General features: G+C 34.7%; 1 protein-coding gene across 1 annotated transcript in view; it reads right to left on the minus strand.

Moving 5' to 3' along the window:
• Adamts19 (ADAM metallopeptidase with thrombospondin type 1 motif 19) overlaps positions 1–17,795 on the minus strand; it is a 250,921-nt gene that overhangs the window by 87,015 nt on the left and 146,111 nt on the right. Inside the window, exons 11-13 of the mRNA XM_042692116.1 lie at positions 10,517–10,618; positions 3,966–4,096; positions 2,957–3,129 (exon numbers count right to left, since the gene is read on the minus strand). Coding sequence (XP_042548050.1) covers positions 2,957–3,129; positions 3,966–4,096; positions 10,517–10,618 — 406 coding nt within the window. The remainder of the gene's footprint in view (positions 1–2,956; positions 3,130–3,965; positions 4,097–10,516; positions 10,619–17,795) is intronic.

Consider the following 17,795-nt stretch of genomic DNA (forward strand, 5'->3'; position numbering starts at 1 on the left):
TTCCCAAGCTGGCTATGAACTGGGATCCTTAGATCTCAGCCTTCTGAATAGCTAGGATAATAGGCATGAGCCACTGGTGTCCAGCAAGGCAAAACATGTTCAAGGAGTTGTACTTTGAAGCTTTCTATAAAGGAGCTTAAAGGAGCTTAAGGGTTTCTTAACACCGGTAATATGAATATCCAAATCTGAAACTTCAGAACAATTTTCATGCTGTATTACTATTCTATTGTCTTGATAGTAGTCAGGCCCTTTACTGTTTATGAAGCTTTTATAAATAGTAGAATGGAGAATAGTTACAGTCTCTCACATCAACCTTTTCTTATGTCCTCAGTAAAGCTCCATGTATACTAAAAGGATTCTAAAAATACTAAATATCATCTAGGGACATGAAACAGGGAATCACTTTGCAAAGAGAAGTCAGTTATATGGGCCTTCAGAATTGGACATTTGAAACACTTCACATGTGGTTTCTGAATACTGCTCTCAACAATCTTGAGAAGCTGGAAGAAGGCCTCTAATGTGCATGGATTTGAAATTTTCCTTTAAGAAAACATTATAAGCTGCAATAAAACATTTCAGTGTGTTCTCACACCTCAAAGTAGGTCATGTTTATTCAGTGACTGCCTACTATGTCATATCTTTGGACTTAAAAACAGTGGCTATAATTGCAACACTTTCACTGTGGCTTATATACTACTTTTTCTGGAATTTTCATTGAAAACAGGAGCAAACCAAATATACAAGTAATGTAGAAAGAAGTTAGGCTCTTAGAAAATCCACTCATATTCCAAACAAGAATTCAGATAAAAAATTTTTAAATCTTTTTATAGCATATTGTCAATACATTCTGCTTAATATAATTTCACAGATGACTAAATACTTGATGCCAATCTTCCTTCCTGAAGTATACCCTTGGAGAGGGTGACATTGTAGTGATCTGTGTAACATGCCATTACTTGGCAGGCAGCTTCTATCTTGATTTAAGAGATCAACCTTTTCCAAAATATGTGTTATAGAGGGATACAGGCAAATCTTAGCACATTGAGATTGTTAAATATCTGAATGTTAAAGCCATACATTTATTTTCTTTAAAAATGAATGTTCACTACTAAAATAATATCCATTTTACATCCTACTAGTCATAGCTTTATATGACATATAAGAATAAAATATGTAACCATTTGTATTTTAAAATGCCATATGCTGTTAAGACTTTTGAATTTTTTAAAAGATTGTGTAGAACATTTTCTCTTAAAGCATTATAATGTATGGAGACTACAAAGAATGAAATACTCAGCTGGTTGTTTTGGCAAAATTATCACATCTTAGCTGTTGAATACAAATCAAAACTAAAATTAAATATCACCTTGTACCAGTGAAAAAGGTTTTTACAAAAATACTCAAGAAAATGAGTGCTGCTGGGTTCTGGTGGCTCACGCTTGTCATCTTAGCTACTCAGGAGGCTGAGATCTGAGGATCATGGTTCAAAGTTAGCCTGGGCAGAAAAGTCCTTGAGACTCTTGTCTCCAATTAACCACCCAACAGCCAGAAGTAAAACTGTGGCTCAAGTAATAGAGCACTCAGGTACAGTACCGAGGCTCTGAGTTCAAGAGTTCAAGCCACAGTCCTGGTAAAGAAAAAAAAGAAGAGTAAGTGTTAATAATACTGAAGAGGAAAGATACCTTTGCACACTGCTGATGTATGTAAGGTAGAACAGCTATCACTGAAGATATGATTAAAGTCCATCAACAAATTAAAATAGAACTGCCATACAATCCGGTAACCACACTACTAATATCAAAACATTTGAAATTAGTATTCACATTTCAGTTTTCATTGTAACACCATTTATAATGAACTAGAAATTTAAATAGCCTAATAGAGCAAATGGATAAAGGAAATGTGGTATGTTACCATAATTTAATACTAGTAAGTCCTGAAAAAAGATTGGAATCTTTTCATTTGTGACCATGGATAGAGGTCATATTACTATGTTAGGTGAAAAATGCCAGCCACAGAAAGGTAAATACAACATGATCTTATTCATCTGTCCAACCTAAAAAATAAAAAAAAGATTGATCCCACTTGGACATGCCTCAAGAAATACGATTCTTGCCTAGAGAGCACAATTTTATTTATAAAAATAAAATTATAAAATACAGGCATTAGTGGCTTACATCTGTAATTCTAGCAACTTGGGAGGCTCAGATTGGGAAGACTGCTCCAGGACAGTCAGGGCAGAAAAACAGACAAAATTCCATCTCAGTGAAAGTAACCTGGACATTGTGGCACATGCTTGCAATGCAAGCCGTGACTGGAAATAGACAGATTGTGGTTGTATACATGGCCAGGTGGGATGGAGACTCTGTCTCAAAAGTAACGAGCAGCCTGGAGCCTGTGGCTCATGTCTGTAATCCTAGTTATTCAGGAGGCTGAGATCTGAGGATCGCGGTTCAAAGCCAGCTTGGGCAGAGAAGGCCATAAAACTCTTATCTCCAATAAACCACCAGAAAACCAGAAGTGGCACTGTAGCTCAAGTAAGTAGAGCACTAGCTTTGAGCTGAAGAGCTGAGGGACAGCACCCAGGCCCAGAGTTCAAGCCCCATAACCAGAAAAAAAACCAAAAAAAACAAAAAACAAAAAACTATTGAGCAAAGACCATTTGCACCATTTTGTATTTTCACCCACAGTGTCTGAGATACGCATTGTTTGTGTCATCTTCACCAGCATTTGGTGTTTCTAACAGGTATGTACTAATATCTCATTATATTTTAAAACTATATTTTGTTATTTCTTGTGTTTGTCATGTATCAGGAAAGAAAGAAAAAAATAAAATTCACAAATATCTAGAAGATATTCTTTAAAAAAAAATAAAAGTGCTACTGCTGTTTCAAAAAAGCACCTGGGAAGATTAGAACTTGACTCAACTGAGATGGTGGTGCCCTTGCAGTCTTACCTTCGTCCATGACAGCTTGCCATGGAAGGACCTGCTTTGGGTGTGAAGTTTTAAAATTATAGGTCTGACATTGCCAGTCTCTGAACCCAGGCAAACCTGCAGGACAAGGTGGATTCTCACATACTCTGTATTGTTTTCTGGGACCATTACAATCCCTTGCTTCAGAACTTAGCCTAGAAAAAAACAGTATAAATAATCATTTTTATATTTTTATTATAAAAAATTTAAAGATCAAAACCCATTATATTGATAAAATATCTACTTTTCTGAGATGAATATTTTAAACAATAGCTAGGATATTCATATGTTTATTTCTTCTAAGCAATATATGTTTTTCAACTTTAATTATCTTCTAAACTATATGAAGAATAGAAAACAACTTGTCATGAAAATGAACCAAGGGAGGAAGAGAAAGAGGCTGGTTCCCATGAGGAAGTTTAGTCCTTAGAATTGTTGATATGTTTTCAAATAAACTCATAATCTTTGACACTGCTGTGACTGAATGGTGCCACAGGGTCCTCACTGGCAGTCAGAGCAAAGGAGCTGAAATCACCTTTTCACACTGGTCTCTCTAGGCTCATTGGCAGTGAATAAGCAAATTGTACAATAAACTTTGCATGGCTCCATGAGCTATTGTTTTTTCTTTCAGCTTCTTATCATCACTTTGTTCTGTCTCTATTTTTCTAAGGTTCTACCTAATTTGTACTTTTCTCACAGTTCTTTTAAATAATGACACACTTTCTAATACATATTTTATGCTTAAATACATTTTACTAGATTCATTAAAAAAAAACTTTTGTCATTTCCCTCATTTTATTCTGGCCTGTATTTTCATATAAAAAGGAATGTGTATATAAAATAAATAAATAATTCAAGGAAGTTTTTAGTTTACCAAAGTGGAGTAGAAATTAAAGAATTTCTCTGGCTTTACAACATAGATTATGGGTAAATCTTTGCATTTCCAAATTGAAGAAAAGTTCCCTCTCCTAATTTAGGAATTGTGAGTTACCCAGGACATCTGCGTTCTCGACTGCTGGTCCCAGAGCTGCAGGTTCGGCTGCAGGAACTCCACATGCTCCATTCTCCAGCCCGGTGCTCAGGTGCTGGGGTCCTACTGGTACACTCTCCAGCCTTACACCACTATTCCAAAAGTTATGTCTTAGGTGAACAAATCAAGGCACAAGGCAAAGTCATTCACTGGCCTATACAGTCACTGGAATTAAGGTAGGTAAACTAGTTCTACTACGGCTCAAAATACAAGAAATTGAAAAAGATAATAAATAAGTACTGAGAGTGAGGGAAGGGGTGATATCGTTGACAGAGAAATATATTCTTTACCTGATTTACGTAACTGCACCCCTCTGTACATCCCCTTTAATATATATATATATATATATATGTATGTATATATATATATATATATTATAGAGAGAGGGGGGGTGGGGGGGACAGTCCTAGGGCTTGAACTCAGAGCCTGGGTACTGTCCCTGAGCTTCTTTTGCTCAGGGCTATCACTTTACCACTTAAGACACAACACCACTTCTGGCCTTTTCTGTTTATGTGGCACTGAGAAATCAAACCCCGGGCTTCATGCATGCTAGGCACTAAACCACCTTTTCAGCCCCATCAACAATATTTTTTTTTAAAGAGTAACTTGGCACACATTTTTGTCATAGCAGTATAATGATCAAATTCTCAAAGTTCTCACATCTTGAGAGCAGTACCCAGCAGTACAGTGCAGTAGTACTGTCACACTGAGAACTTAATACCTGTGATAGAGTTAGGGTGAAGGTAATGGACAGAGAATCCAAAGTTGCAAAACCAGAAAAGAAAAGCTAAGACATTCTGAGAAACAGAATTTGAAACAGATACAAGAAGCATAGTCATGTATACAGATGGGAAAATCATCAATAAATGTATTTCTGAAACTAGGTTAAAGCAGCCATTTATACAAATTCAACCATTTTTATTAACAATGTTAGTAATGTATTTTGTTTCCTTGCATGCAACATATGATTTCATTTTTAGGACTTTATGCTTTCTTTTTTTCTGGAAGACTTACTGTTATATTTCAAACATAAATATGTAAACAAGGTTTTTCTTCTGAAAACTTTCTTTTTTTCTAATTCAGAAAAATCAAACTGATAATGGTCCCAGCAAACATGTTAGAAACACTTATTATTGAGAATAATAAGAAAAGATCAGGGACATTTAGTTTATTGATTATAAAATAAAATTGTTGAGCAAGTTGTTTTAAAGAAATTACTGTTCAGAATTTCATTTCTTTTCAAAGTGTGACTATTTACCTAATTACCTTGTTACCTAGGCTTTAATCAGGGATTGAATGAAATATTAAGTGCGTTGATAACATCTAATGGAGATGAAGTACAGTACATTAATAAATACATATCATTAATGTTACCAATGATAGTTTCCAGAAATCTGACCAAAATTCTGTTAACTCTGATATTTCTATTTCTTTTTTCTTTTCATGCTGGGCCTGACGCTTGAACTTAAGGCTTGTACTGTACTACTTGAGCCACAGCTCCACTTTTGGCTCTTTTTCCTTTTCCCTTTTCCTTTCCTTTCCTTTTCATAATTACAGATAAGGGTCTCACAGACTTTCCTGTCTGGACTGGCTCTGAACCACAATCCACCAATCTTAAGTCTCCTGAGTAGGTAGAATTACAGCTGTGAGCTACCAGCGCCCCACCATTCGGATATTTCTTGATCTTCCTTGACTTAAATTTATTTTAAGTGCATGTTTTATGTTTTATAAGAGAATATTTAGAAGATGATGCTATTACTTTTAGTTTAACTCAGTAAACGTTTCAATCTGTGATAAAATAACTCGTCTTTATAGATTTTTCTAATAATGTCAGAACTCAAATTCAATCTCTTTCAAATTTAAGAAGTTTTAAATTTAACCGTGCAGTTCTTATCATTGAGCTAGGGTGGTCTTTAAACAATTGGAGATTTGGTTGGAAGAGGAGTAGTAAAAATTGGAAAAGAAGGAAAACAGAGAGAAAACTTCTGCACCACTTACTGGTTTTAAGAGCTTAACATTGTCAGTTATTGGCAAGGATGCTAATGTACAAGGTGTCAAACTTCAGTTCATTTGCAATGTGCTGGCCTATTTAAGGTTTCCCTGTCCCCATTGGGTGTATACTGTCCATTTAGCAGCAGTCTGGCAGTGAAAGGCTGAGCCAGAGTTCATAGCAAACTGAGATTATTTAGAGAAGGAGTTGGATCTAGACTTGCACATAACTTGAACTACATCATATCTGACAGGTGAAGAAATCTGGAAACTGACACACAAGCCTATGTGGATATACAAATCTGTGGAGTTTCGATAAGGGACTACAAAACACCTGAGGTTTCTCACATTTCAGAGAATCAGAGCTCTGCATGGAACTAGAGGAACTAACTTTTGTGCCTTTTAGATGATGCTCGCTAAATAAAAGGAAAGTGCTCACTGGTTGTTTTTAATTAGACTGTGAACACATGTTTTCTAGAGGCTTTTCCTTAGGTTGGCCTCAAATGGCAATTCCCCTGTTCTCAGCACCCTGAGGAGCTAGCAGGAATGTGCCCCCAGTACTCAGTTATACAGTACAGTTTGTTAGATTCATATATAAAATGATCCTAATGATGATTCCCATAAAATTGCGAGTGCCATATATTATATGTTTATACTTTTCAGCCTGTATAGCACACAGGTTTCCAAACCCAGAATTTTTCTGGTATATGATCCTGATTGATGAAAGTTCTAAAGGAATATATAATATTGACAATTTCTGGGACAAGACATGGTTTAAAAATCTGAATGTACTATGGTTTGAACTTTCCATGTTCAAGAAGTCCATGAGAATGTGTGATTAGAAGTCATGAGTGTGTCAAAGTATCCTGGTCCAAATCTGGACATACTGTGGAAGAGGGCAAAGAAAAGAAAGAAAGCCCAAGGCTCGTTATATATACACGTGAAGGTCATGAGGATGTTACAGTCTTATTTATTTCCAACAAAAAATGATAATTGCAAATTTAGGGATCTCAACTTTGAAAAGTAAACAACTGAACTGTATTACATAAAACTCTTCACATTAATTTACAGTCCTAGTAAACTTATAATTAACTTTCCTTCTCCTTATTTGAGAAAACACAGTAATACACATATGCATATAAAATAAATGTTCATATGCATATACTCACATAGTGATACATGTATATAATAGAACACATATGCATATAGTCATATACATATAAATATATATATCTATACATTTATTAGATTTTAATCACATTTATCAACTCTAATCTCTGATAAATATAAATTGTAAATATATACTAAGATGAAATTGTACAAAGATAACAGCTAAACAAAAGAGAAAAAATCTGTTTCTTTGGAAATGCTGTCTAAAGTGGAATATTAATCTTCATCTCATTTTGTGTGTGTGTGTGTGTGTGTGTGTGTAGGCATGAAGGCTTGAATTCAGGGCTGTGAGCTTTCATGTGGCTCATGCTGGTGCTCTGCCACTTGAGCCATGCCTCCAGTTTCAGCTTTTTGCTGGTTAGGTAGAGATAAAAGTCTCATGTGGTTTTGCCTGCCAGGGCTGGCTTCCAACTGAGGTCTTCAATTCGAGCCTTCTGAATAGGTAGGATTACAAACATGAGTCATCAGTGCCTAGCTTTCTATGTCCTTTTGAATCACCGAATTCTGTAGATAGGTTCTCAGATTTAAATTCACTTAGAGAACTAAATTTATGCAGTACAGTTGACATCATTAGTGTTATAAGTGCTTAGTATGTATAATTTTTTTGTGAGTTTGTATTACACAGAGCTCGAAGTGTTTTGTGTGAGGTTGCCAGCATTCCAATATTTTACCACCATCCTACACAACATGAGTGGCATTGAAAGTTATTTATATGATTGTTTCTATAACAACTAGAACAGAAGAAACAGAACCAGAAAAAAACATACATTGTCTAAGAGACTAAGTCAGTCAGTTGTTTCAATTCATTAAGCATGTGATTATGGAAATAAAATATACTTTGATGACCAATTACAGTTTCAGTTGCTGAAGGAGTGTTTAATTTAGAGATCTCAAGAATTTTTCAGCCAGGTGTCAATGGATCATTCCTGGATCTCATTTACTTATCAGGTAAAGATTGGGAAGATGGAGGTTTGAGGCTAGGCAAGGCAAGGAGTTTGCAAGATCTTATGTCAACAAATAGATGGGCATAATGGTATGTGCCCTTCATCCCAAATATAGCAGGAAGCTGGCCCAGGGAAAAAGTGAGGAACTTTCTCAAAATTAACTGGGGCAAAAAGCGCTGTAAACATAACTCAAGAAATAAAGTGGTTGCACAGCAAGTGGCATCCCTGAGTTCAAATCAGAGTACTTCTAAAACATTAAAAAAATTCTCAAAATCATGAAAAAAGTCACAATACAAAAAGATTTAGGATCATAGATTATAAAAATAGAGATGTTAAAAGAAGAAGTAAATGAGATGAATGGCTATGTAATTCTTAAAGACTTAAAGCTGAATGGTTAGTCATGTCTATGTATTACTGCTTTAGTGATGCAGGGATGGTGGAAATTATTGCTATGGCAGGGTTTTATTACTCAGCAATGTTATTCATAGTATTGCCTGGTAAAAAAATGAGGCAGACTAAAATTCTGACTACTTAAGTTTCCTTTAAGGAACTATTTTCTTATTGATCATATCTAGTGCTAAAATATTTCTATCCTTGGCAAAAAAAGAGTTTACATTTATACAAGGTGTATACTATTTCCCTTTTGTTGATTGGTGAAATTACAGAAATAATAAATGGCTAATTTGCTTATTTAAAGAATTCAAGGATGATATAGATAAAAGTTGTAGTCACTCTCATTGCTCTTTGGCTTACTCCCATTGAATGCCACTTTCTTTCCCAAAGGTTAACTGCTGATTAGTTTGTAATTTATATTTTTAAACTAAATTTTATGAGTGTAAAATTACATATGTGTGTTCACATCTGTTTGCAACCTCTGCTTTCCTTAAGTCTCAAATAGTATAACATAAAGAATCAGTTTTTTTCTGACATACCTGTATTAACCTCCATGTCTCCTGGATTTTTTATGTTGATATGTACTTATCTAACTCACTTTTTTTGTGCTGGACCTGGGCACTGTCCCTGAACTTTTTTTGATTAGTACTCTAAGACATAAACCTTGCTTTTCCTTATGAGTTTTTGGTGGATACCTGGAGATAAGGGTCTCACAGACTTTCCTGCCTGGTCTGGCTTTGAAGCAAAATCCTTAATTCTCACTCTCCTGAGTAGCTAGGATTTTAAGTGTGAGCCTCCAAACTTAGGTTCAGTTCTCTGCTACTTAATATTTTTTGTTTTGTACTTCTCACCATTGTTGGTTGCCTGCTCACATGGTCAGCCTTGCGTATACATGAGGGTACCTGTGGTTCTTCAGGCATATGCTTAAGTATTAACTCAGGAAGAGTTTCCAGAAATAAGCTATAGGTTTTCATCTTTTTTGCAGTGATGAGTTTTTTAAAATATTCCACATAAGTTAATTTTTTAAGTAACTCACACCCAGGAAATCTGTGTATGGATGCTGCCATTTGTTTTCAAATATAATGAACAATCATGTCCTTCAAAAGTCAGGTTTCTAATCTTAGCATTAATGAACAAAAAGAAAAGCATTCCACATTATTGTTTTCCTACACAAGTTCAAAAATTATGTGGCGTATTGACCTCTAATTTTTGTTTTCAGTTCACCATAAGTACACATGGGATCAAAATACTTCATATTCCTGAATGGCAAACTATGCTTCAGCAACAATGATTTTGATCTTGAAACATATACTCAAAAATTCCTTAGCCCTTATAAAGCATGCTTAATTAATTTACTCAGCCAAACACTTGATAATCTCCAAATGTCAATTTGAATATTCTATTTATAGTGCTCATATTGACCAGAAAAAATAAAAGATACTCGGTTGTGCTCCAGAGACAATATTTTTTTAAATAAGATTTTTTTATTGTGAAAATACTGTACAGAGGGGTTACAATTACATGAGCAAGGTAATGAGTACATTTCTTATCAAGCATTGTTGCCTCTTCCTTTTTCCTCTCCCATCCCTTCCCTCCCATTGCCACAACTACTACACCCCTGCCCCCTCCCCGCCGCCTAAATTGTAAAGTTCATTTTTCAACATAGCACAGAGACAATATTTTACAGTTGAAAGGATTCACTGCTTCCAGAAGTTTTGATAATTATGCTATTATTGTGCTTATTTTACTTCTGTTTAAATAATAAAAACAAAAAACTCATTTTTTGTGAAAGTGCTACATAAATCTAATTCAGTATTGTAATTAACAGCAATAAAAATATCACTATTAATGAAGCATCCATCAAGTTGATAAAATATAAAACTTAAAAAACTAAAGATTGGCAAAATGCTCACATTTGCGTGAGGCAAATTATTCCATCAAAGTTAAGATGGACACCTGTGTATCCATCCTGGCAAGAGATAACACAAGTGAATTCAAGGAACAGGAATGACATACCTTACCCGGGAGACAGTCTGTCCCATCCATGGGTGGATCAAGTTTGCTCCTGCATTCTTTCTCACCTTCTACTCTGCACCATAGCCCCATGCAAATCACATTCTGTAAAGAAGAGCACAGGGGCTACAAGTGTCAGTTGAAGTAAAAAATATTTGATAGAACAATAGTATTTGTATAAAAATGTATTATAGGCACTGTTAATACTTTAAAAAATAGCTAGCATAATACATTGGTTATTTATACTTGACACAAGGGTAATGCATAGAAATGGAAATTTTGCTTAATAAAATTAAATCTTAGCTGGTGGTTTATGCAATCCTAGCTACTCAGGTGGTTGAGATCTGAGGATCTCTGTTCAAACCCAGCCTGGACAGGAAAATCTGTGAGATTCTTATTTCCAATTAATCACTGAAAAAGCCAGAAGTGGCACTGTGGCTTAAGAGGTAGAGTGCTAGCCTTGAACAAGAAAAGGAGCTCAGGCCCAATGCCCAAACCCAGAGTTCAAGCCCCATGAACACCCTCCCCCCCCCCCCAGAAAAAAAGAACAGAGGGAAAAAGAGAAAAATAAAAAGATAAAGGAAAAAATTAAAGAGAAGGACTACACTCCTATTTGCTGAAAAAAGGAAGGCTGTTGACAATAGTTTGATAAATATAAGGGCTATTTTGGGAGGTTTACTCTGGTAGATATACTCAAAACAGACTAAAAATAACAACAAAAGTCAAGCTAATTTATAATCTACTAAATACATTAAGAAGAATATATTTAAATTAATATTTCAAACAGGTATGTTACAAATCTAATACTGAGTATGCTACAACTGCTAAAGTATTATCTTCCTACTTATATCCATTTAAAAGTTTGTAAAGTTTTTTCTTTCTTTTTTGTTTATGTGTGGTTGCAGCCTTGAACCCAGGACCTGGATGCTGTCCCTGGGCTCTTCAGCTCAAGGCAAATGCCACAGACCACTTTCAGCTTTCTGGTGGTTAATTGGAGATAAGAGTCTCATGAACTTTCCTGCCCAGGGTAGCTTTGAATCGTGATCCTCAGATTTTAGCTTCCTGAGAAGGAAGGAATACATGCATGAGCTACCAGGCCTGTAAACTCTTAAATTTATCATCCATGATGAGTGCAATATATTTTAATTACTCCATGCTATCTTCTGTGAAAGATGTTTTTCCTGTTTCAAAATACTTCAAACAAATACACCTTATTATATTCAAGATATAATTTATCTTGTGTGCTTTTTATTTGCATTTTTCTCAGAAATTCATGCAGGGAATTATTTTAAAGAATGCCTACATAATATTGCTCCCCTTCAATATTTTATGCTTTTTAAATTCAACAGAAACAACTTGTTAATCATGTCTTTTTGTGGATGTATTTACAGATCAATCTCTAACTTGACTATTTGAATTTCTAAACATTTTATATAATTCAAGAGCTTTCTCTCAAGAATGTTTTAATATTGCAGGGTCTAATGCTAGATTTTCACCAAAGAAGGATCTATTCAATATATTGTTTTATAAAATAACTATTTCTGTCAAACTCATTAGTTATCTAATGTTTACAGAACTAAAAATTTAGTATTCTATATTGTAACTTTAGAATAATACTTGCTTTCTGAACACTGTAGTGGTCTAAACTGGGATATTCCATCATTATCTGCTATCCAAAACAGCAGGTATTGTAATAGATTCTTATTTATACTGAGAGGATAGGAAGCAAATTTGGTAGCTTTTCAAGATAAGAATAGCCAACTAAACTAAAGCACTCAGAGGAGATACTGTGCACATGTTTGGTTCTGCAGTCTAGAGAACTTGTATTAAGTGAACTACTGTCTTTTTCTAAAAAACAGCTCAAGTGAAGGAATTCAAACTGAACTCTCAAAAGCATGGCAGAAGATATAGTATAGGCTTTTTTACCTTTAAAGAGAGGAATGTCTCAGCTAGAGCTAGGTAATACTATGCTCTTCCTAAGAGTGGGGTAGAATAAGAAGCTTAAAATACTCACATATTCTTTTTTTATTTGCTTTGCATAACCACTTACTTCATCAATTAAGAAAAGTATTTCCAAATTTAAAATATTTTGCATGGGACTTCACAACGGATATAAACTACTCATAATTTTAAACCAAGTTGATAAATTAATATAGATAATACTTATTCTTTTTTCTTCCCAGTGAAAAAAATCATTAAGAACACAAAATATTAGATATTTGTCCCAAGTAGACTTTTATATCTAACTTACTAAAGTACACTATATAATTGAATGGAAATTTAATTGTGTACTAATATACTATGGTTTATCTCCAAAATAACTTGTACCCATTTTTCAGTCTTTTAAGATGTTCTGAACTGGGTGTGGTGGTACAGGTCTAGAATTCCAATACATGGGAGGCTCAAACAGAAGGATAGTGATTTGGAGGTCAGTTTGGGTTATAGCCTGGGTCCAGGGCTATCTAGGGTGGCCAATAAAGAATCAGTCTTAAAAAAATCTAAAGTTTGTCCCAAAGCAATTTTAGATACATACACATGGAAGCAATAATCTCTGAACATGCAACCTCTTACTCTTCAATGTATTAGCTCCCAAACTACAATTTCAATAACTACATATTTTATAATGAATGTAGATCAGTTATGGAATACTGTTGTAAAACCTACTTTCCAATTACATTATACTACATGTTACTGTCCTATAATGAGTTGATATTAAAAACTCATAATTAATCTTCCCAAGATGATTATATCTCATCTAAGTTCTTTAAAGAAAAAACAATAGATACATTTCTAAAATTATTGTAACACTAATACCAAAAGGAAATCTAAAAAACAGTAAGAATAGATGTCTGCCCTATTTTATTCCCTTGAATTTGAACATACTACACAACTTTTGCCAGATGATTATTAAAAAACAAAAAATGCACCATGATCATGTGGCTGTTTTCCCCAGAACACAAAGATATTTTAACATTAGGGATATAATGAATGTAATCAAAGTTATCAGTAACTTAAACTTTTATGACATTTGTATCCATAAAGAATATGTGATATGATTTAATATTTAAAAATTTTATATATAAGCCATTAGAAGAAACTTACTTACTACTAAATATTATCTTTGTATAATCTCCAGTTAAATAAATCACAGGAAGAGGTAAAAGCTTTCTTTTGAGATAAGAACATGGTAAAGACTATATCTTGGCACCAATATAAGGATGTACATGCATGATGTATTCAAAGAAGAAATATTAGTAAAATGAAACTGCCAGTCCTGATGTCAGCTGAAATTTTATTCAAGACTGAAAGATAAAGATCCGTTCAAGGAAACAAAAACTAATGCTTGCTGCCAACAGGTCTATATAACAGATACTTTATACTTCTCAATGATATTCATTGAGAAAAATGGAATATGGTCTTACAGCAAAGGATGAAAAGCAATGGAAAACAAAGAGAATGGCAAAAATGAAGTGACTGAAGTTTAGTCATTAATTGTAATTCTTTTTCAGTGGAAATTTTTTTAATCTGTATCTTTTATGTGTTAGAAACTTTATCCCTTAACAAATAAGGTTTGGCCACTGATAGATAAGTTTCAAGTTTCTTACACTTTAAGACTGTTAATGACAGAGTTGTTCAACCGGTATGGGAAGAAAAATGTAGTTCAGCAGGAAGCTGCAAAAGATCCTTCAGTTCAATACACTAGGAAGTGTTGAAATTAGTGGATAGAGCAGTCAACATCTGTGGGCTGAAGTCTCAAAGAAAAGTATGAGAAGGAAATACTTGAAATATTTGAAAGATAAAAGATCCAGAATTAAGAGGATCTTTGCAGATCCTCTATTCCACTGGTAAATTAAGTTCCCCAAAACCAACATTCCTGAAAGGTAATAATTAATAACTATGCCCTGTAGTCTTTAGGAATAGCACAAAGGCAACCAAATTTTGAGGGCAAACTAGAGAAATAGGTACCAAAGAAATTAATCATTTAAAAAACTTTGACCATAAAGATGTCATAATTTGACTCTGGTCTCTGAGACAATGGTGAGAAACACACCATCATAAAGAAAGAAACTGAGATAGACAAAGCTACAAAAACTATAGAAAGATCCTCACAAGAAACTAAGATTTTCAATGGACTTTGACTCATTCATACACAGCACACACCACAGATAACCTAGAACTGTTTCACTGTACAAAAGACTAAGCTTACAGTTGAAATCTAATGAATTTAATTACCTGTGAAAACAAAAACTAAGAAATTCTTTGAAGGAATATTATAGAATCCAAAATCTGTATACATGAGCCAGCAAACTTCTTTCCCTAAAAGGTGTTTAAAGAGTATATATCTCATGTTTGTGAGTTGTATGGGCTTTGTTTTAGTATGCAATACTTTCAATGTCACTTGAACGTAGCTCTGGAGAATACATAAACAAGTGGCTTTGAGGGCATGCTATGTACAAGACCTGGTAGTTATTCCCTCCTTAGGGTCACAGTTTGTTGATTCATCAAGTATAAATCAGAAGATATTCATAAAAATAAAGAACCAGGAAAATGAAAAACCAGTTCAACACCGAGATTACCAATGAGCAGCAATTTTCATTAAAAATTAAAAGAACATTGCAAATCTACTCACTGAAGTAAAGGAAATTAACATAGAATAAAAGGAAAGATACCTAAGAGATTAAAAAACTCAGATATTTCAAGGAACTAAATAGATGGTTTAACTGCAAAATGAAAATTATGGAGAAAAATAATCATTAAACTTGAAAATAGGTAAAGTATAATTATCCAATTGGAAGGGGGATGACTAAAGACCATGAATAAGCTGCAGAAACTGGTGAGGTTATATTAAAATGTCTGAAATGTTTAATTGGATTATTAGAAGTGAAGAAGTGGGAAAGTACCTAAAGGAAAGATCACAAAAAAAACTTACCAAAGTTGGTAAATGGCAAAACAACAAAGCTTGAATATCAACTCAGCAAGTCCAATATGCCCTGAGTTAGATAAATAAGCAGAAAAGCATGTAAGCACACAAATTTTGGAAATCAAAAATAAAGAATGTAAAGGAAAAAGTGGGGGAGAAAAGGAAGACTTTTGAAATATAAAAAGAAAGAACAAAGATCAATGCAGGTTTTTTCACATTTGCAGAAATTTTATTTCAAAGACAACATGAATAGACATTTTTTCAGATGAATAAAACTGAAGACAATCTGTCAAATCAAAAAGAATGGATATTATACCATGGAAAGACTTGAAAAAAAATATATTACGCAAAGTAAGTCAGACACAGAAAAACATGGGTTGCATGGTTTCCCTCATTTGTGGTAGCTAGAATTCTAGTGCCTACAATTTACAAGTAAACACACTGGGTGTAGAGCAAGTGGTTGTAAATGAATAGATTCTACGGAGTGCCAAAGAGTGTAATTCAAAAAAAAAAAAAGGGGGGGGGGCTGGGAAGGTGGCTCAGTGGTAGAGCGCTTGCCTTGCATGCCTGAGGCCCTGGGTTCGATTCCTCAGCACCACAAAAGCAAAAAGAAAAAAGCCGGAAGTGGCGCTATGGCTCAAGTGGTAGAGCACTAGCCTTGAGCTGAAGAGCTGAGGGACAGCGCCCAGGCCCAGAGTTCAGGCCCCACGACCGGACCCCAAAAAAAAAAAAGGAAGTCGAAGGCCAATAAAATAAGTACCTGGAGATGACTTCTCTTTCACAAGAGGGTAGGAGGAGACAAGCTGAGAGGGGTAGAAAAATGAAACAGGGAAGGGGAAGAATACAGGCAAGAAGTCATGTGTATACCATAGAATTAAGAAATATATAAGGGACTGGGTAGGTTGAAGTGGGGGTGAAGATGTTGAAGTAACTACACAGCTCAAGATGCACTGTATACACTGTATACACATAAACTTCTTTTTTAAGAAGCAAAAATATTAAATACATAACCTAAAATTAAGATAAGTAACAGAAGGTGTGGGTTGGGAGGGGAGGGGAGAGTGTTGAAGGGGTAACAGTGATCAAGATGCACTGCATTCATAAATTGCTCCAGTGAATGTCAACTCCTTTGTACAAGTACTTAAAGATAATACAAATATTAAAAAAAAGCAAATAAATCAAGAAAGGAAATGAATAAAGAAGAGTAAAAATGAGAAGACCAGGAAGAAAGAAGATGGTGGAAAATTAACAGGGAACCAACAGAGCTCTCTCCAGAGAAGAAGAATTTTAGGGACCTAACAAATAATCTGCATCTAGAGAGTCATACCAAGTAAGCTATAATTATATGGAGCTTTATATCAAAAAGAAAATTATAAGCAGCCTGTTTAATAACACAGATTTAAGGAGAGGAGGGAAGATGGCAAAGGGTCAACAGGGCACCTACACAGCTCTCTCTCTCTGAGAAACTCTTCAATGAAATGGAAAGCAAAAGATTACTACCAAATTCATTCCATGAAGCCAGCACAACCCTCATCTTAAAACCTGACAAAGACTCATCAAAGAAAGAGAACTATAGACCCATTTCTTTGATGAACACTGAAGCAAAACTTCTCAATAATATTATGGCAAACTGACTTCAACAACTAAGAAAAAGTCAAACACTCCCCAGCCATAAAAGAAATGCAAATCAAAACATTAAAATACCACCTCACCCCAGTTAGAATGGCAAAAATCAAGAACTCTAATAACAACAGATGCTGGAGGGGATGTGGACAGAAGGGAACCTTACTTCATTGTTGGTGGGAGTGTAAACTTGTTCAACCACTTTGGAAAGTAGTATGGAGGTACCTCAAAAGACTCCATATAGAGCTCCCCTATGACCCAGCAATCCCACTTTTGGGCATTTACCCAAATGTTTACAAACAAGACCACACTAAAGCTACCAGCACGACTATGTTTATTGCAGCATTATTTACTATAGCTAGCATTTACCCAAATGTTTACAAACAAGACCACACTAAAGCTACCAGCACAACTATGTTTATTGCAGCATTATTTACTATAGCTAAGATATGGAACCAACCTGGATGCCCCTCAGTAGATGAATGGATCAAGAAAATGTGGTATATATACACAATGGAATTCTATGCCTCCATCAGAAAGAATGACATTGCCCCATTTGTTAGGAAATGGAAAGACTTGGAAAAAATTATATTAAGTGAAGTAAGCCAAGCCCAAAGAAACATAGGTCCCATGGTTTCCCTTATTTGCAATATCTAGTATACGTCTGAGTCAAGCAGAAAAGGTCAGATAAGGCGATGTTAGGGAAATGAACCCTAAGATATGTATTCAAATGTTTTT

The sequence above is a fragment of the Dipodomys spectabilis genome, unplaced genomic scaffold (assembly GCF_019054845.1).
Source record: "Dipodomys spectabilis isolate Male_0828 unplaced genomic scaffold, ASM1905484v1 ptg000147l, whole genome shotgun sequence".
NCBI lineage: Eukaryota > Metazoa > Chordata > Mammalia > Rodentia > Heteromyidae > Dipodomys > Dipodomys spectabilis.